At 42.2% G+C, this 21,610-nt stretch overlaps 1 protein-coding gene across 5 annotated transcripts in view; it reads right to left on the bottom strand.

Annotated features, from left to right (window-relative positions):
- LOC122560122 (DEP domain-containing mTOR-interacting protein-like) overlaps nucleotides 1-21,610 on the bottom strand; it is an 81,456-nt gene that overhangs the window by 47,180 nt on the left and 12,666 nt on the right. For 4 of the 5 annotated variants that reach the window (XR_015759577.1, XM_043710379.2, XM_043710382.2 and 1 more), the window contains exons 3-7: nucleotides 20,099-20,222; nucleotides 11,754-11,932; nucleotides 9,703-9,846; nucleotides 6,946-7,128; nucleotides 5,584-5,724 (exon numbers count right to left, since the gene is read on the bottom strand). Coding sequence is in view for 4 of the 5 variants with exons in the window: in XM_043710379.2 (XP_043566314.1) it covers nucleotides 5,584-5,724; nucleotides 6,946-7,128; nucleotides 9,703-9,846; nucleotides 11,754-11,932; nucleotides 20,099-20,222 (771 nt within the window). In the remaining variant the exon portion in view is untranslated. The remainder of the gene's footprint in view (nucleotides 1-5,583; nucleotides 5,725-6,945; nucleotides 7,129-9,702; nucleotides 9,847-11,753; nucleotides 11,933-20,098; nucleotides 20,223-21,610) is intronic. The other variant, XM_043710380.2, reaches the window with a different exon arrangement.

Here is a 21,610-nt window from a genome sequence, read left to right as displayed (position 1 = left end):
TTTGCGAGAAGATTTGTAGCTCGGGTGCTCATTGTTGTGGTTCTTTACGTCGAGCTGGGAATTTGTGTTGCAGACTAGGTGACATCCTCAGTGCTTGGGAGCCTCCTGTGAAGTGCTTCTGTGATCTTTCCTCCGGCATTTGTAGTGGTTTGAATCTGCCGCTTCCGGTTGTCAGTTCCAGCTGTCCGTTGCAGTGGTCGGTATATTGGGTCCAGGCCGATGTGCTTATTGATTGAATCTGTGGATGAGTGCCATGCCTCTAGGAATTCCCTGGCTGTTCTCTGTTTGGCTTGTCCTATAATAGTAGTGTTGTCCCAGTCGAATTCATGTTGCTTGTCATCTGCGTGTGTGGCTACTAAGGATAGCTGGTCATGTCGTTTCGTGGGTAGTTGGTATTATTTGGTTGTTGAATGTGAAGTGTGTTGTGAGGCACAGGTCCAGTAGTTTGAGTATGCCGTCTTTATTGATAGGTTCAACGTCCTGTTGTCTGTTCTGTATGTCCAGCAGGTTGGCTATTGTTTCTCTGGCTAGGGTTTTGTCGATTGAGGTGAACAGTGCCGTTACATCAAATGAGACCACGGTTTCTTCCTTGTCTATCTGTATATTTCTGATGATGTCCAAGAATTCCTGTGTTGATTGTATAGAGTGTCTGCATCCGCTGATCAGGTGTTTCAGTTTCTGCTGTAGTTCTTTAGCCAGTTTTTGTGATGGTGTCCCTGGTAGTGATATTATTGGGATGTCTGGTTTGTGCACTTTAAGTAGTCCATAGAATCTGGGGGTGTTGTTGCTTTCAAGTTTCATTCTCTGTAGGTCAAACCTGGTTATCTGTCCGTTTTTTTGTAGGTTCCTCAGTGTGTTGCTTATCCTATTGGTGAGCTGTGGGGTGGGGTCAAACTCCCTCTTTTGGTAGGTGTTGGTATCTGCAAGTAGTTGTTGCGCTTTTTGGATGTAGTCTGCTTTGTCCAGGATGACCGTCATTCTGCCTTTGTCTGCTGGTAGTATGATTATGTTCTTATCATTTCTTAGTGATTTTAGTGCTTCCCTGTCCTTGGTGTTGAGGTTACGTGTTTGTCTTTTCCTTGTCATCAGAGATACGATACTTTGTCTGTTTGCCTCACACCAACTAGCCACGAAACGACACGACCAGCTATCCTTAGTAGCCACACACGCAGATGACAAGCAACATGAATTCGACTGGGACAACACTACTATTATAGGACAAGCCAAACAGAGAACAGCCAGGGAATTCCTAGAGGCATGGCACTCATCCACAGATTCAATCAATAAGCACATCGACCTGGACCCAATATACCGGCCACTGCAGCGGACAGCTGGAACTGACAACCGGAAGCGGCAGATTCAAACCACTACAAATGCCGGAGGAAAGATCACAGAAGCGCTTCACAGGAGGCTCCCAAGCACTGAGGATGTCACCGAGACAGAGGATGAAACATCTGCAACACAAATTCCCAGCTCGGTGAACAGAACCACAACATTTTAAATAATGTTAACACCCTTAAACTTCTACATTGAAGGGAATACAAAGCTAATTTAGGTTAAAAATTCTCAATATTAACCCAGTCAACCTGGTATCATTCAGACTAATTTGTGCTGCAGCTTCTTCAATGCCATTATATCCTAAAGACGTTTGGGCACATTGTAAAATAATGAGGTCTCACTATCATTATTGTGAGATAATGTCACAATAATAGAATATAGAACACAGAACTATACAGTGCAGAACAGGCCGTTAGGCCCTCGATGTTGCACCGACTTCTGAACTATTCTCAGCTCCTCTCCCTACACTATCCCATCATCATCATCCATGTGCTTATCCAAGAATTGTTTAAGTCTCCCTAATGTGGCTGAGTTGACTACATTGGCAGGTAGGGCATTCCACGTCCTTACCACTCTCTGAGTAAAGAACCTGCCTCTGACATCTGTCTTAAATCTATCACCCCTCAATTTGTAGTTATGCCTCCTCGTACAAGGTGACGTTATCATCCTAGGAAAAAGACTTTCACTGTCTATCCTAGCTAATCCTCTGATCATCTTGTATGTCTCTATCAAATTCCCCCTTAGCCGCCTTCTTTCCAATGAGAACAGACCCAAGTCCCTCAGCCTTTCCTCATAAGACCTTCTCTCCAGACCAGGCAACATCCTGGTAAATCTCCTCTGCACCTTTTCCAATGCTTCCACATCCTTCCTAAAATATGGCAACCAGAACTGTACACAATATTCCAAGTGTGGCCGTACCAGCGTTTCGTATAGTTGCAGCATGATATTATGGCTCCGGAACTCAATCCCTCTACGAATGAAACCTAACACACCATATGTCTTCTTAACAGCACTATCCACCTGGGTGGCAACTTTCAAGGATCTGTGTAAATGGACTCCAAGATCCCTCTGCACATCCACACTACCAAGAATCTTTCCAGTGACCCAGTACTCTGCCTTCCTGTTATTCTTCTCAAAGTGCATCACCTGACATTTAGCTGCATTGAGCTCCATTTGCCACCTCTCAGACCAATTCTGCAGTTTATTCAAGTCCCCCTGCAACTTGTAACATTCTTCCAAACTGTCCACTACTCCACTGACTTTAGTGTAATCTGCAAATTTACTAATCCATCCACCTATGCCTGCGTCTAAGTCATTTATAAAAATGACAAACAGCAGTGGTCCCAAAACAGACCCTTGAGGCACACTACTAGTAACAGGACTCCAGGCCGAATATTTTCCATCAACCACCACTCGCTGCCTTCTTTCAGAAAGCCAGTTGGATTAGAAACTGCTAAGTCACCCTCAATTCCATGCCTCTGCATTTTCTCCAACAGTCTACCATGTGGAACCTTATCAAAGGCTTTACTGAAGTCCATGTATACCACGTCAATTGCCCTACCCTCATCTACATGCTTGGTCACCTTCTCAAAAAACTCAATGAGGCTTGTGAGACATGACCTACCCTTGACGAAACCATGTTGACTATCTGAAATCAAATTGTTGCTTGCTAGATGATTATAAATCTCATCTCTTATAATCCTTTCCAAAAATCTTTCCTACAACAGAAGTAATGCTCACCAATCTATAATTACTTGGGTCATCTCTACTGCCCTTCTTGAACAAGGGTACAACATTTGCAATCCTCCAGTCCTCTGGGTATTAAACCTGTAAACAATGATGACTCAAATATCAAAGCCAAAGGCTCTGCCATCTCCTCCCTAGCTTCCCAGAGAATCCTCAGATAAATCCCATCTGGCCCAAGGGACTTGTCTACTTTCACTCCTAGAATTGATAACACCTGTTCATAGCTAACTTTCATCCTTTCTAGTCTAATATCTTGTACCTTATTCTTCTCCTCTACAATACTCTCTTTTCCTGAGTGAAAACCGATGAGAAATGTCCGTTTAGCACCCCTCCGATCTCCACAGGGTCCATACTCAACTTCCCACTTCTGTCTTTGACTGGCCCTATTCCTACCCTAGTCAGCCTTTTATTCTTCACAAACCTATAGAAAGCTTTAGGGTTCTCCTTTATTCTATTTGTTAAAGACTGCTCGTGTCCTCTTCTTAACTCTCTCTTTAAATCCTTCCGAGCTGATCTGTAACTCTCCATCGCCTCAGCTGAACCATCTTGCCTCATCAGACCTTAAGCCTCCTTCTTCTGCTTAACAAGAGATGCAACTTCTGTAGTAAACCACGGTTCCCTTACCTTATCATTTCCTCCATGCCTGACAGGGGCATACCCATCAAGGACATGCAATATCTGTTCCTTAAACCAGTTCCCCTGCATTTTTCTACCCCATTCTATGCATCTTAATTCTTGCCTAATTGCATTATAATTGCCCTTGCCCCATCGATAACTCTTGACCTGTGGCATGTATCTGTCCCTTTCCATTGCTAAACTATACGTAACTTAATTATGGTCACTCTCTCCAAAGTGCTCACCTACCACTAAATCAAACACCTGGCCTGGTTCATTACCAAGCACCAAATCCAGTGTGGCCTCCCCTCTTGTCGGCCCTTCGACATACTGTGTCAGGAAACCCTCCTGTAGACATTGGATAAAAACTGATCCATCCGACATATTAGAGTTATAGCATTTCCAGTCAATGTTGGGGAAGTTAAATTCCCCCATAATGACCACTCTGTTCCTTTCACTCCTACTCAGAATAATTTTGCTAATCCTCTCTTCCATCTCCCTGGAACTCTGCGGAGGCCTATAAAAAACTCCAAGCAGTGTGACCTCTCCTCTGTTTCTAACCTCAGCCCACACTACTTCAGTAGACGAATCCTCGTCAAAAGTTCTTTCAGCCACCGTTATACTATCCTTGACTAACAAGGCCACACCTCCCATTCTTTTACCTTGACTATTCTTAATGAAAGATCTAAACCCTGGAACTTGCAACGTCCATTCCTCACCCTGCTCTATCCATGTCTCCGAAGTGGCCACAACATCAAAGTCCCAGATACCTATCCATGCTGCAAGCTCACCCTACCTTATTTTGGATACTTCTGGCATTGAAGTAGACACACTTCAAACCAGTTTGCTGTCTGCCAGCACATTCCTGTGACCCTGAAATCCTGTCCCTGTCCTCCCTACTCTTATCCTCCTGTGCACTGCAATTACACCTCAAGTTCCCATTCCCCTGTTGAGATACCCCACCTGAATAACACCAGCAAATTTCCCACCCAGAATATTAGTACCCCTCTGGTTCAAGTGAAGACCGTCCTGTTTGTACAGGTCCCACCTTCCCCAGAATAAGCCCCAATTATCCAAGTACCTGAAACCCTCCCTCTTGCACAATCCTTGCAGCCACGTGTTCAGCTGATATCTCTCCCTATTCCTTGCCTCGCTATCATGTGGCACGGGTAACAAACCACAGATAACAACTCTGTTTGTTCTAGCTCTCAGCTTCCACCCTAGCTCCCTGAAATCTTGCCTTACATCCCTATCCCTCTTTCGACCTATGTCATTGGTACTGACATGGACCACGACTTGAGGCTGGTGACCCTCTCCCTTCAGGACCCCAAAGATATGATCCGAGACATCACGGACCCAGCCCTGGGAGGCAACACACCACTCGTGATCGTCATTTCTCACATTTCTAACTTCATGCATAAAGATGGGCTGAAGCTAGAGGTGCCTAATTTTGTAATGTGTTTTCCCAGAATAGCAAGGCTGGCATTTGTTGTTGATCCCTATTTCCCATGAATTAATTGGCTCTTGAGGCTGTTTCAGAGGGTAGTTCAGAGTCACCTACATTTCTGTGGAGACACATTTAATATGTCGTCCAGACAAGGTAAAGTCAGCAGATTGCCTTTACTGTAGGCACTTGTGAACAAGGTGAGTTTTTATGAAATTTGAAAATGGTTACATGGTCTAACTTTAATTTCAGACTTCATCCAGTTTAAATTTCATCACCTGCCATGATGTGAAGTCCCCATTTCCCTAGGTTACAGCCCAGTGGCTTTACCACTACACAACCATCACCTTTCCCAGTGCATGGGATGTGTCATAACTGAATGCATACACCCAAGTTACTTACATTACTGCTATTGTAAACTTAGACTGCATGGCTCTCACCTGATTTAGGGTTACATTCCACTGAAGGCAAGCAGGCAAGGCTGGGAGCTGTATTGTAAAAGGTTGTACTTCCTGTGACAGCAGAGGTAATGCTGCTGCGGCGCACAGCTGAGACCACCTTTATCTCTTTGTTGGTTTGCACTAGGAAATAGTAAGAAATAAGTCATGCATTCTTGCCATTGGTCACCTATAATCACGGATTTATTTCCATCACTAGTGCATCATCCATGAGATTAGCTGATTTAATTTGGCCATTGAGCCATTTGATCAGAGCTGAAAAGCTACAGAGGTTCCTTACAGCGTGCAAAGTAAAGGCAGCAGAAAGACCTAGATGTAGTTACGTTATGGATATCACAGTGTACTAGTAGGCGAGTTACTATGGCTGGATGAGGACAATGCAAGACAGATGAGTATGACATAGCAACACAGCAAAACTCCTGGCAGTAGTAGCTAGAAATAGCGACCTGGAAGGCAACCGATCCAATGATGTGTGATGTGATTTTTGAAAACTGAAAAACGCTTGTGTGCACCACTAAAAATTGTCTCCCATTTTTCTTGGGCTTTTAGTCCAACTTATGTATTTGCTGGTAATATTAGTATTCTGGATCAAAGAATTGTAGAATTTTACAGTCGAGAAGAGGACTTTCCTGTACCAGCATTTGCAAAGAGCTATCCAGTAAGCACCACTGTTGTGCTTTCTTCCCAGATTCTTTTACAAAATAGTTCTTTTTTTGCAAAAATTGATGCATTTCCTTTTTAAGCATGATCATGGACTCACTTGTAAAGGCATATCTAATTGAACATTCTATGTCCCAACTAGTGTCTTTTCAAAAATAAATTTTAACTTTATTTCCAGTTCTTTTTTCTGTTGATCCTAAATTTATATCCTCATTTTACCAACTCACTGACCACTAGAACTTATTTGTGATATCCAGTATTGGGTGCAAACTTTAATGAGTTGCTAATATGAATTTTACATTTCTTCAAACCAGGCCAAGATCAGTTGCTAATATTGAAAACATTGAAAGATATTTAATAGTTCGATAATAAATTACAGTATCATATGGTAAATTAATCAAAATCAGAAAATGTTAAATTGAAACAAGCTTCCAAAGCAATAATGCTTCAACGATCTGCAGATTCACATTTAAGCAATGAAGCAAGCAACCTTTCTATCACACAAGCACAAACAGACATACAAGTATATTTTAAAGAAGAATATATTTTATAGATCTTTTGCAAAAATTTATGTATTTCTTTTTTTAAACATTATATGGATTCACTTGCAAAGGGATGACTAGTGGGACATTATGTGTCACAATTAGTATCTCTGCAAAGATAAATTCTTGAAAAGTCTTCTACCTGATAGAAAACTGGAGCCATCTTGTTCAGGATTCAGCTTTCGCAGACAGAATGGACTATCATGGGATTCCTGTGGTGTCCCCAAATCTTCACTCAACAGCTCAGTGAGTCGTCGCCTCCGGCGAAAGTTTAAGCGGAACTGATATAGTAAGTTGCTGTCAAAGAAATGGTGACGATTGGAGACTGCAAAACAACAAACCATTGCTCAATCAAAACAGTCTGGTTACTTTAAATTCTTCCATTTCTATGTTTATACTATGTTTCACAATTGGAGATCCTAACACAGCATAGTACACATTGATCTTTCACCTCTTAAACCTGGATAACAATCCAATCCAGACGGGTGAAATAAAAGTCACATTGCAACAGTGTTTCTAAGGGTCACATCAGAAATGAACTTGTGTTTGAGTTCCCAGTAGATCCAAACTCAGAACAAAATTGCTCCCTGACACAAACTTGACAATCCAACTCATGGACAGTGCCTTACATGACCTCTAACGTATTTTGCCTGACCCACAAGTGTTTAGCATTGGCAAATATATTTTCATATTCCATATGTAAAAAATTCATATTTACATAATTCTTCTCACTGAATGGAGAAAAGACTAGAATTCTAAAAACAGGTACTATAAGATTGGGTGGGAGACCAAAACTTTAAAAATTACAAACCCAACCCCTACCCATCAACAAACATTGATTCCAGTTTTAATGATGTGGGTCCATTAAATTAAAGTGACTGTTAAATTTGGAATGATTTGTGGTACATACATGCACCCAGGGTCTGGTTTCTCCAGATTTCTTGACAAAAAAAAGCACCTTATTACTTTGCCCTTCAACTGCGTTTTCACTTTCAAGCTAATATCAGAACATAAATTCTGCAAAAAAAAAAGTATTTTCCTTATGCAGGATCAGAAAGGGTTCTGATCACTTCAATATTTAATTTAAAGGATATATTTTATTGGCAGTTAGCGCTCAACCCTTAAATCTTTCTGTAAAAGAAACCAGGGAAGTTGGCAGCACCACACTTAACTATTATTAAACTAGTTTATCAAATATGTAATATTCTTGGCCCTTAGCCTTTAAATAATATGTCTAAACTTGTTATGACAGCATTTGCATATCTTAGAGAACTGAACACTTTCTCGATCAGGCATACAAACATTCAGAGTTGGCAGATTTTAACAGAAGGAGCAAGTAGTAGAGCCCAGAGGGTTTAGGGTGGGAGCAGCACTCGATGCAGCCAAAGCAGTTGAAAACTTCTGCTAAAGGACAGAATTTGATGAAGAGGTCCTGAAAGGAGGACCAGTAATGGCCATTACTTCCACAATCCATCACAGTTGTCAGGAAGGGCGGGCACAAAATACCTTTCCCTGCCATCATGTGACCCAACTGCAGGTCGGGGCCAGTAACAAAATGTCTGCCTCACTAAGCATCTAGTCTCTGCAGGCAGGTGGGAACAAGTTGGGAACAAGATATTTTACCTGCAAGGAGAAAGTGAGGATTGCAGATGCTGGAGATCAGAGTAGAGAGTGTGGCGTTGGAAAGGCACAGCAGATCAGGCAGTGTCTGAGGAGGAGAATGGACGTTTCCAGCAAAAGGTGAAAGATTCCTGATGAAGGGCTTTTGCCCAAAACATGGATTCTCCTCGGACGCTGCCTGACCTACTGTGCTTTTCCTGCACCACACTCTCAACTATTTCACTTGCAAGTCTACTTAAGCATTATTTCTGGAAACACATCCTATACCCCTTTTTTATAGCTTTGACCAATTAAGCCCCATAAGTTCACCCTCTCCTCTACAGCAATCATCCTCTGACGCCCCCTCACTCCACACCCTCCACTACAGCAATCATCTTCTGGGACATCCATCACTCTCCAGCTCTAGCATCATGTCAACTTCCAAGCTTCCTCCAGGCCATCTGGGAATGGCAGGAGGTGCTGTTTTGAAGCGACAGCAATAGAAGATCATTCCTATTTAACAAGCCTGGACAGAGATCACTGAGAGGGTGAATATACATAAGGTCCAGCACCACAAAAGGCTCAATGATTTCCTCTGATCTGCTGGCAACTTGGAATTGCAGAAATTACACGGGGGTTTTAAGCAATGGAAATTTGCAAGTGAAGAGAGATGGCCAGCTGGAGAATGTTTGGTCACCCTCAGTAACAAATGGTACCAGAGGTCAGCCTGCGTGTTAGGTCTGCACTATAAGATGAGTGTATATGAGTTACAATATGGAATGGCAGTGCATGAGGAAAAGGGAAGTAGGTGTCTCTTGACAAGCCATTAAATCTCCACATTTTCATATAGTATTAGATGGCCTTCAAAGCTAAAGGGAGACCCAAGGGAAGAGGAAGAGTTCTAGAGTTAAATGTTTTGACACCAAGTGAGACTAACACCATGGAGACTGCAGGGGCACTATTCCATTGTAGGATGGCCAGGAGGCCAATTGAGAATGTCTCCAATCTGCTGATGAAATATTGACACCTTGTGTGGATGGTACTGAAGGCCACCCAAGCTTCAAGAGCAGATTTAGCACCAGCAATGCGAGTACATGACTTCCTCCAAAAAGTGGCTGGTGACTGCTAGGGAGAACTTAATTCTGGAACTAGGGATACTGCAGTTAGTGGAAATCTGAAAGAAAGAGAGAAAACGTTGGAAAATTCCACACCAAGAGCACGGTGTATAGTATAGCTCACCTTATTTAAGAATGGATGTAAATGCATTGAAAGCAATTCAAGGAAAGTTTACTAGGCACACCTGTAATGGGTATGTTGTCTGATGGGAAAAGGTTGGACAAGCTGGGCTTGCATCCACTAAAGTTTTGAAAAGTGAGAGGTGACTTGAATGAATCATGCAAGTTCCGAAGCAGTCTTGACAGGGTAGATATGAAGAGGGTGTTTCCTGTAATGGGAGAAACTAGAATGAGGGGTCACTGTTTAAAAATAAGGGGTTGCAGAGATGAGGTGAAATGGTTTCTCACAGGATTAACAGACTTCCAAATGTATTCCTTTGAAAGGCAGTGAAAGCAGAATCTTTGCACCCTTTTAGGGCTGAGATCAATAGGTTCATGATAAGCAAGGTTGTAAAAAGTCATCATGGGCTGTCAGCAATGTGCAGTGACCATAACCTTACTAAAAAGGTGGAAAGTGGCCAACTCTTGCTCCGAATTCATATGTTTGTATCTACCATACTTTTCATATCCACAAGGCCTGAATTGCAATGTCTGGCCCAGAAGTAGTGAAACATCTCCCCTTTCACTGCCCTTGTATTCAGGGATACATGAATGTGCCACTAAACACACAGTAGAAAGAGTGCCAGCCAGTTTCCTCGTTCAACTCTCACTACAATGTCAGGGTGAGCAGCTGCATCCTGACCCCTCTACCAGTAATCCCAGGGTCTTCAGTAGCCAGGGATAGGTAGATACTTCTGCATCTATGCACTAGACCCCCAGACCTTAAGACCTCAACCTACCAGAAGATGGCCACCAAGCTAATTGTACATAACCAAGGCATTACTTTCAGGAGTCTGCCTCAACCAAAGCTACTGTAAGAAATAAGTTAAGATGTTTTATCACTTCAGCATCTCTGAGACCTAACACAAATCCACAAAGTCAACAGTGTGATGAAGGCAGGAAAAGATATAAACACCTGAGGTACACACAACATTCACCATTAGAGCAGCTACAGTTGACCAACCACACAGAATGCATTATCCTTTGACGGACCACACACAGGGTTCCTTTAATCCCACTGTTATCACTCAGTTACAATAACCTGATTTCTAGCCAGTTAAACCCAATTTAGCACTCAGGTTAAAAGAAAGCGATATTGTGAGCCTGCAGCTGCAATACATTCACTTCCAGCATCCCTTTGTTACCTTCATGCTTCCTCCAATTGCTTTTCACCCACCCAATCTAACCTTGATCTTTCCCAAAATTATCTCTGAGCCTCAAACCATAACACAAGATGCAGATGCCAACATTCTGGAGTATCCCTGTCCTCAGTATCCCTCAGCCTCTTCTGAAAAACCATGATTTGCTCTCCTACTCTGCACCAAATTTTAGAGCCCCTTCCATACTGCAGACCAGCCAGGGTGTGGTATAGTTGGCTTCTTTGGACAAGAGAACCAGAACTCTCAAAAACAGTCCTGGACACCACTTGCCAGCCAAAGTATTGCACCATTCATAATTACTGGTCCTGACCATCACCATTCCCTGTCTCTATTTATTCCTTTCTATTAATCAACCATCCAGCCTCTCCTCTTCCTCTACCTTATGCCACTGCTTCAACAAAATTAAAACCTTAGCTCAGATCCAAAGGATGATCAATATCACTTGGTGTAGACACACTTAAGCTGTCAGGAAGTAGAAGCCAAGAGTTTCCCACGCAGTTGAATCAAAATATGACTTTATTTTGAAAAATTGCCCAACATTGGGAAACCAAAATTTTGAATCCTACCTAACTAAATATCCCATGTACTTTGATTCTTGCTTCCAGAGGCCCCATTATATTTAGCAGGTGGGAGGAAACATGTGTAAATACAAAGTTAAATGACGAAATTTATGAGTGGAGAGTAGATATAAAGCTGCTGGAGGACGTAGTGATGGGATGAAGTAAAAGCAGATTGTGAAAATGCAATGCTTAACCTTAACACACCAGAGCACAATAATTCAATAAAGACCTGTCAGGTCGATAGAAATGTGGGACTTAGTGAGGAACAGGATATAGGTGACTCCATATGTGATTATACTACACAAGTAATGTCCAGTAAAATGAAATGATAAGTCATGACCCCTAGGGTTTTCTCACCATGTTGAATAATTCCATGTTCAAGCTCTCTGCGGCACAATTCCACAGCTTCCTTCCTCGATGAAGCTTCCCCTTCTTTTATTAGCCAGTCAATGATTTCACAGCCCAACACTGCACGCTGGTACTTCAATCCATTTTCTTCTTGCAATTTCATAATTGCATCTTCAGAACTTATAAGCCTGTGAATCACAAGTCTAGGTTAGAGTGGTGCTGGAAAAGCACAGCAGGTTAGGCAGCATCCGAGGAGCAGGAAAATCGACGTTTCGAGCAAAAGCCCTTCATCAGGAGTGTGAATTACAATGCAACAATTGTGCAGAGGGGCAAAAAAAATCCTAAAATTGACATGGTTTAGAAGCTAGGATAGTCTAAATCATTCTCCAAATGACATCAACCTGTGCTAACCTGATAGAAGCCGTGTGTTCAATAAACACATGAGTTGTTGCTCTTCTGGCTGGGATTCAAGTAACACCAAGCCCAAAACACGTTGAGCAACCTCCTGCAATCTGAAAAGCGTGTACCCATCAAAAGAACACACATATCAGTCTGAGCTAGTTGCTATGGATTTGGAATTCTTGGAAGTTGAAGGAACACTATAAATCACCGTTCATGTAATAACAGACATCTCCAAACAAAAAAAATTGATTTATCAGGAACATTTGCAATGATTTTACAAGTCTGTGAGGTCCTGACTTTATTAGTAGACAGGTAAGATTTTTTTTAGATTAGATTACTTACAGTGTGGAAACAGGCCCCTCAGCCCAACAAGTCCACACCGCCCCACCGAAGCGCAACCCACCCATACTCCTACATCTACCCCTTACCTAACACTACGGGCAATTTAGCATGGCCAATTCACCTGACCTGCACATCTTTGTGACTGTGGGAGGAAACCGGAGCACCCGGAGGAAACCCACGCAGACACTGGGAGAATGTGCAAACTCCACACAGTCAGTCGCTGAGACGGGAATTGAACCCAGGTCTCTGGTGTTGTGAGGCAGCAGTGCTAACCACTGTGCCACCGTGCCACACAATATAATACCACACAGGACAATGTTATTCAACCTATTGTACCTCTGGCAGATTTTAGTAGAGCTTCCCAATCAATCCCATGCTCTTTCCCATAACACTCTGCATGTTTTCTTCAAGTATTTATCAACTCGTTTTTGAATGTTACCACTGATTTCAATTTCATCACACTTGCTAGCATCACAACAAATTGCGAAGTGAAACATATTCCACATTACCTTTGGTTCTTTTACCAATTTGCTTTACCTCTTCCATTTACCAGCTCTCCTGCAACCAGAAACAGTATCCCCTTCTTTGTTTTAGCAAATAAGTTTATGACTTTTAAAACTGCAAATTAACTCTTAACCTTCATTGCGCAAACAACACTTTTCAAATCTCTCCACATAACTGAAATCCTTAATCTCTGGTAAATCTCTTCTGTGCCACTGCCAGGTGCTTAACGCATTCCTAAAGTCTGTTGCCCAGATTTGAACACAATACTCCACCAGAAGACTATTAAGTATCGGTTGCCTTGCTTTTATAATCTATTCTTCTACCCACAAAACCAAACTTTCATGGTCTTTTTCAGTTGTCTCAATGTATTCAACCATCTGCAAAGATTTGTAAATATATCTCTCTCAAATCACTTCGTTCTCGTGCTCCCTTTAAAATTGTACCATATAGTTTATATTGCATTTCTTAATTCTTCTAAACAAAATGAATTATTGCTCACACTCCTGTCATTAATTTCATTAATTTACAATGTCTACCAATTTCATCAATCTATGTCCTCCCACAGTTCTTTCCTATCTTCTTCATTGTTCACTACATTATTAATTTGTATCTTTTTCAAATTTTGCAATTATGTTCTGTATTCTCAGTCCAAGTTATTAATAAATATTAAAAAGAACACTGGCCCTACCAATCCCCGAGAACATTACTGTATACCTCTCTGCAGTCTTGAAAAGACGTATTCATCCAAGCTCTCTCCTTTCTCTACCTTAGCCAATGCAGCCATTATCCCTGTAATGCTATGGACTATAATTGTGCTAGCAAGTCAAAGTACTTTAAACACCTTTTGAAAGTATGAACTCCACTAAGCTCATCAACCCTTTCCACTATTTATTCAAAGAGCATGATCAAGGTCGTCAAGCACAACTAGACTTTAACAAATCCACACTGACTTTCATTTATTAACTAATACTCTTCCAAATACCAATTAATTTTGTCCCCAATTTTAGACATCAAAAAGATGGTGAAGGAGAGATAGTGGTGTCATGGTAATGTCAATGGACTAGTATTTCAGAGTCCTTGGTTTAGGCTTTAGGCCATAGGTTCAAATCCCACCCCAGAAATAGATGGAATTTAAATTTAACTAAAAATTCTAGATGAGAATGCTAGCCTTGGTAATGGTGACCAGACAAAAAATTTATTCCGCTCACTTATATCCATTAGGGAAGGAAATCTGTACTCTTTATTTGGTCTGGCCTTACACGTGCCTCCAGACCCACAGCAATGTAGTTGACTAGTAAGTGCCCTCTGTAATGTCTGAACAAGCCAACACAAGGGCAATTAGGGACAGGGAACAATTGCTGGCACTGTCAATGACACTCACATCCCTCAAAAGAATAAGGTAAATTTTCCCAAGCCAAACACTAGATTATATTTTCTGATTTCATCCTGTTCTCATTTTTACATAAAGGATGTAACATTTTCAATTCTCCAATACTCTGGCATCACTCCAAAATACTGTAAGATGTGGTCAGACGCTCAACAATTTCCACACTTAATATTCCCTCCGAATCCTAGGATGCATCACATTTGACTGACAGTTTTTCTACTTTGAGGACTGTCCACCATTTAATGTTTGTCTCCATACCATCTAATATCTCTACCACCTTGTCTTTCATGGAGTCATTGACAGAATTCCCTTTCTTCATGAAGATATACAAAGCATTTGTGCTGTGCCTCAGCCACATACACTACCTTCACAAGATCTCCTTTTTGGTCTCTAATTGGCCTCACCCTTCCATTTATTATTTATGTGCTTATAAAAGCATTTTGGGTTTCCTTTCACATTAGCCAATCTACTTTCAAACACTCTCCAAAGTCCTTCACATTCTCTTCCTTTAAAATCTCCTTGGCACTTTTGATTTTCAGTTTCATTCTCAACTGTAACATTGGTCTTGCAATTGTCATAAGCCCTATTTTTTGCCTAATTTTTCTGCATTTTTGGCTATCTATGTAGCTTGGGTTTCGCATGCCCATTATTTTCCCCTATTCAAGAAAGAACTTGCAGATATACAGCATTTTTAACAAACTCCGGATGCCCTAAAGCAATTTATAGCCAATGAAGTAACACTAAGCATAGTCATTGTAGGAAAATGCAATAACCAAATTGTACACTGCAACAAGATACTGACTAGATGATCTGTTTTAGTAATTTGGGTGGGGGATAAATATTGGCAATAGAACTCGTGGGTTCCTCAGTTTTTCTGGAAGAGCATGATGGGATCTTTTTCAAGTAGCAAGGGGTCAAATAGCGCCTTGAACATTGTCACTCAAAAGCTAGTGCAGCACTGACTCCAGTACTGTATTGAGGTGTGATGTCAACCCATTTTCTTCTGATTAAAAAGGTAAGCATAATATTCTTGAGTCAAGGTTGACACCTTAAGGGAGCCCTTTTTCTTTTATATTTTAATTCTGATAGTTTTCTATCAAAAACATTCCTTTTGTAAGTGCTAATGGACTTCAATGAAAGTACTTCTACAACTTTAAGTTTTAATTTCAGATTTCCAGTATTAGTTTCTTTTCAATTGATATTAAAATATTGTTTAAAAATTTTTGACCCGCACAGCAAATAGTACACATGAGAATGCTTAGAGTTGAAGAAACTTAGTTAGAGACAAAAAAAAACTCCAGATGCTGGAATCCAAGGTAGACAAGCAGGAGGCTGGAAGAACACAGCAAGCCAGACAGCATCAGGAGCCTTGCTGAAGTAGTCCTCACTCTTAATAACCTTTCCTTCAACTGTTCCCATTTCCTCCAAATCCAGGGGGTGGCCATCCCTACACCGAGCCAACTCTTCCGCCGGTATATCGATGACTGTGTTGGTGCAGCATCCTGCACACAGGCTGAACTGGAGCAGTTCATCAACTTCACCCACAACTTCCACTCCACCCTCAAATTCACTCGGGCCATCTCGGACACATCCCTCCCCTTTCTTGACCTCTCTATTGCCATCTCTGGCCATAGTCTCCAGCTGGACACTTACTACAAACCTACAGACTCCCATAACTATCTGGACTACACCTCTTCCCATGCAGTGTCCTGCAAGAACTGCATCCTGTTTTCCCCAATTCCTCCGCTTCCACCATATCTGCTCTGACAAGGAGACATTCCACTCTCAAACATCCTAGATATCCACCTATTTTGAACATCCATATAGCCCTTCACCATACCTCCTCCATTCCCCACTGCACTGCTCTAACCACCCCCCCCCCCCCCCCCCCCCGCACTAAACACAATAAAAACAGGGCTCCCCTTATCCTCACCTATCACCCCACCAGTCTCCACATCCAACATATTTTCCTTAAATACTTTCGCCAACTCCAATTAGACCCCACCACCAAGAATATCGTCCCTTCCCCATCCCTCTCTACCTTCCACAAGGACCATTCCCTTCTCAAATTCTTGGTTTGCTCCACTCTCCCCTCCATATTCTCCTAATCCCCAGGTACCTTCCCCTGCAACTGCAAAAGATGCAAAACCTGATGGCACACCAACCCCACCTCACCTCCATTCAGGGCCCCATACAGACCTTCCAGGTGAGACAGAGATTCACCTGTCTCTCCTCCAACCTAGTTTATTGTATCTGGTGCTCCCAATGTTGTCTTCTCTACATCAGTAAGACCAAATATAAACTTAGGATACATTTCGCCGAGCATCTCAGCCGGGCCCGCAGGGGTTGACTTGACCTCCCAGTCACCATAGAGTCATAGAGGTGTACAGCATGGAAACAGACCCTTCGGCCCAACCCACCCATGCCGACCAGATATCCCAACCCAATCTAGTCCCACCTGCCAGCACCTGGCCCATATCCTTCCAAACCCTTCCTATTCATATACCCATCCAAATGCCTCATAAATGTTGCAATTGTACCAGCTTCCACGACATCCTCTGGCAGCTCATTCCATACACGTACCACCCTCTGAGTGAAAATGTTGCCCCTTAGGTCTCTTCTATATCTTTCCCCTCTCACCCTAAACCTATGCCCTCTAGTTCTGGACTCCCTGATCCCAGGGAAAAGACTTTGTCTATTTATCCTATCCATGCCCTCATGAGTTTGTAAACCTCTATAAGGTCACCCCTCAGCCTCCGACGCTCCAGGGAAAACAGCCCCAGCCTGTTCAGCCTCTCCCTGTAGCTCAGATCCTCCAACCCTGGCAACATCCTTGTAAATCTTTTCTGAACCCTTTCAAGTTTCACAACATCTTTCCGATAGGAAGGAGACTAGAATTGCACATAATATTCCAACAGTGGCCTAACCAATGTCCTGTACAGCTGCAACATGACCTCCCAACCACCCAGATTAATTTCCCTTCCCACTCCCTCTCCGACATGACCATCCTTGGCCTCTTTCATTGCCACAGCGAATTAGAGCACAAATTCCTGCTTGGGCAGCCCATGCTCAGAGGACTCAACATTGAGTTCTCAGATTTCAATTAAACATGCCTTCCCATCCTTCGACTCCATTCCCAGCCCCTTCCCCTCTCTTCCATTCCTCTGATCGATCCTTCCTTCCAGCTACCAACTGGATTCATTCCTCCCAACAATCAACCAGGTCGTACCCTCTACCTGTGCTCACCTATCCCAGTCTCACCATTTCAGATCATGACCAGAAATTAGTGAACTCAAAGTTGAGCCCTGAAGTCTATAAACTGCCTAGGTGGATTTTGAGGTGCTGCTCCTCCAGCCTACATTGGGCTTCACTTGAACACTGCAGCAGGCCCCATGACAGAAATGCTTGTACAAAAGCCCAAGGTGTATTGAAATGACAAGCAACCAGAAGTCAAGGAGATTTTTCAGACAAAGCGGAGATGTTTTGGAAAGCGGCAATCCAGTGAGTGTTTGGTGTCACCAAAGTAAAGGGCTATAAACAGCAAATAGAGTAGACTGCTTCAAAGACATGAAAGGTGTGTTTGGAGCCTTGGGCAGTGCGGAAGGAAGTGATGATTGGGCAAGTGTTGCACCTTCTGTGATTGCTGTCATGGGGAGAGGGTCAGGGATTGTCAGTCATGATAGAAGAGCAAACAAGGACATTATGGGGGGACCGATCCTTGAAAAATGTTGACAAGGGAAAGGAGGGACTGTGTGCTTGGAGGTGGTATCCTGCTGGAGGTGATGGAACCTATCATTATTCTGGGAGGGAGGACAAGGTGTGAGGGCTGATGTGTGGGAAATAGGATGGAGAAGGCTGAGGACCTATCGGCCACAGTTGTTGGGCGGAGGGAATCAGCTGATGAAAGAGAAAGGAGAACTGACTCTATATGAGAAAATGCCCGAGGCATGAATAGATATTTTGTGTCAGTCTTCACAGTGGAGAAAACGAATAACATGCCAGTAATTGACAAAGACAAAGGTAAGTGAGGACCTAGAAACAATCATTATCATGAAAGAGGTAGTGTTGGAGAAGCTAACAGACCTAAGGGTAGACAGGTCTTCTGGCCCTGATGGAATGCATTGCAGGTACTAACAGAGATGGCAGTAGAACTAGCAAATGCACTTGTGGTAATTTTCCAAAATTCATCTGGGGTAGTTCCAGCAGATTGGAAAACAGTAATGTAATGCAATTGTTTAAAAAGGGAGGTAGACAAAAGAGGGGAATTATAGTTAGCTTAACTTCTGTAGAGGGGGAAATGCTTAAGCTATTTCTTCCTTGATAATAGACTAGGCATCCAGGTAGAAATTGTCCTGTTGGGCAGATGCAGCATAGGTTCATGAAGGGCAGGTCATGCTTAACTAATCTTTTGGAATTCTATGAAGACATTATGAACACATTGGACAACGGGGACCCAGTAGACGTGATGTATCTAGATTTCCAAAAGGTATTCGACAAGGTGCCGCAGAAAAAGCTGCTGCGTAAGATAAAGATGTATGGCCTTATGGGTAATGTATTAGCATGGATAGAGGATTGATTAGCTAACAAAAAGCAAAGAGTGAGGATAAAGGAGTGCTATTCTGATTGGCAATCAGTGACGCGTGTTGTGCCTCACGGATCAGTGTTGGGACTGCAATTATTCACAATTTACACATATGATTTGGACATGGGGACGATGTGTAGTGTGTCAAAGTTTGCGGATGACACTAAGAAGAGTGGTAGAGCAAAGTGTGCAGAGTACTGTGAAGCTTTGCAAAGGGACGTAGATAGTTTAAGTGAGTGGGCAAAGATCTAGCAGGTGGACTGCAATGTTAATAAATCTGAAGTCATCCATTTTGGTAGGAGTAACAGGAAAAAGGACTATTACTTGAATGGTAAAAAAAACTGCGGCACGCTGCTGTGAAGAAGTACCCGGCTGTCCTTGTGCATGAATCACAGAAGGTTGGTCCAGAAGTGCAACAAGTTGAGGGGATTGGTTTATGAGGAGAGACTGAGTAGACTGAGATTATATTCATTGAAATTTAGAAGAATGAGGGAGGATCTTATAGAAACGTACACAATTACGAAAGGAAAAGATAAGATGGAAGTAAAGAGGATGTTTCCACTGGTGGGTGAAACTAGGACAAGAGGGCATGGCCTCAAAATTAAGGGGAGCAGATTTGGGACTGAACCGAGAAGGAACTTCTTCACCCAGAGGGTTATGAATCTATGGAATGCCCCACCCAGTGAAGTGGTTGAGGCTTCCTCAGTAAACGTTTTTACAGTTAAGATAAATAATGTTTTGAACAGTAAAGAAATTAAGGATTATGGTGAGAGGGCGGGTAAGTGGAGCTGAGGCCATGAAAAGATCAGCCAAGACCTTATTGAATAATGGAGCAGGCTCAAAGGTCCAGATGGCCTACTCCTGCTCCTAGTTCTTATATTCTTATGTTAAAGGCACCACTGTGGAAGGTAGCATCATTGGAACAAATGCAATGGAGAAGCTGGGACAAGGGAATGGACTCATTGGATCTGAAATGTTAATACTGTTTTTCTCTCTCCACAGATGCTGCCAGGCTTGCTGAATTTCTCCAGTAATTTAATTTCAGATCTCCAGCATCTGCTTTTATTCACATTCAGCCTCTACTGTACAAAACCACTGTAACTGTAAAGTTCATTGACTTGATATATAAGAACTCACTTTTCATATAGACTTTGACCCCTCATGAACACCTTCACTTCCTTACTTAATGGGAATGTCCCATCATCTTTTCGGAATCTATACAGAAGTTTTGCATCCTTGAAATCTGAATGTCCATCACAAACTAAAATGAAAAAAAAAGTATTTATGAATTTTGTTTTCTAAAAGGTGCACTTCCATAATGTTAAAGACTGAATAAGTTTGTTTTGAGCAAGTATGAAAATGCACGATAGTTTGGACAATGCAGTAAACCATTAACCATCCAGTAAACTTATTGCACTGTTGGCACTTAAGAGGTTGCCTGCAACTACTGGCAAAAGATTACTTTTTCCTAACAAAAGCTTTTTTGCACCTTTCTTTCACAAATAAAGTTTCTACCATCCAACAGACACTCGGTTAAAAACTGGACGACGACAATTAGTGAACAATGAGCAACTCAAGATTACCTCCGAACTGATCAAATTCTACAGACATGTAAACCTCACGCTGTTTGCTCACTCTATGTAGCTGAGTGGTTACACACTCAGCAGGGAGTCCAGGTTCATTCAAAGTTAACGCCACTTAAAGCTCATTTGTAACCAGCCTGCTCCTCTCAAAGGGAAGTTGCATTTGGTCAGCAGTGAGTACTGAAAATGAATAACACAGACTTTGTGAGGAGGAAAAAAGTATGATAAATGGTACAGAGAGAGAGAGAGAGAGAAGAGAGCTCAGGGATAAGCACTGCAAGGGAATGTCAGCAAATAACCATGGAAACCAATGCTACGAATTTAGCCATGAGGAGCTGGCTGCAGTGCTGAATGATGCTCAAGAGCATTGAATCTACTTTTAAATGTCAACAGATAGTAGGGACGGAACATGCACATGGTGAATAATTGGATATGAGTGAGTTGCAGCAAGGAAATTGTTGTCATTTCCATGGTAGTAATCACAAACCTTGTTGTGATGCAGAATCTGGGGGCTGATATCTCAGCTTCCATTACAGAGACCATCCAACCATTTAGAAGTTTAGATTCAGGTCATGAGATTCATGCTTGGTGCTATGCAGACTGAGACGCTTTTAATCATGACATGGACACTAGGACTTGGGTCTCAAAGCAGTCTAGCAACCTTTGCTCCAAATTACAATGATTCCTGATGCACTAGGAAGCAGTAGCACTTATGTTGCATGCAACTTCTCACCACAAGATGCTCACGCTTTGTAACGCCATTTGAACACAGACTGCTGTTTTCCATATTACACAAACGGTATGGTTCAAAGCCAGAAGCTCTAAGTCCAGAGCTGCTCAAAGGCATCTTGTAAGTCTACCTGCAGTTTTCTTCATTGAATTTCAGCAGCCTTCCACTTGCCACATTCGAGCACTAGGACAAGCAAATACACTCATAATATGCAATAAACTCATCATGAGGACATACGTTTGCAGGCAGAGATAATTTCTAATACAAGGCTTTTTAATGTGTTGCAAAAAGGCACACAGAAGCTCGATTTATATTGGGAATATTTTCACACTTGAA

The sequence above is a fragment of the Chiloscyllium plagiosum genome, unplaced genomic scaffold (genome assembly GCF_037043375.1).
Source record: "Chiloscyllium plagiosum isolate Xiang-an unplaced genomic scaffold, Cpla_swu_hap1 HiC_scaffold_15, whole genome shotgun sequence".
NCBI lineage: Eukaryota > Metazoa > Chordata > Chondrichthyes > Orectolobiformes > Hemiscylliidae > Chiloscyllium > Chiloscyllium plagiosum.
This window is presented reverse-complemented; position numbering and strand designations above follow the sequence as displayed.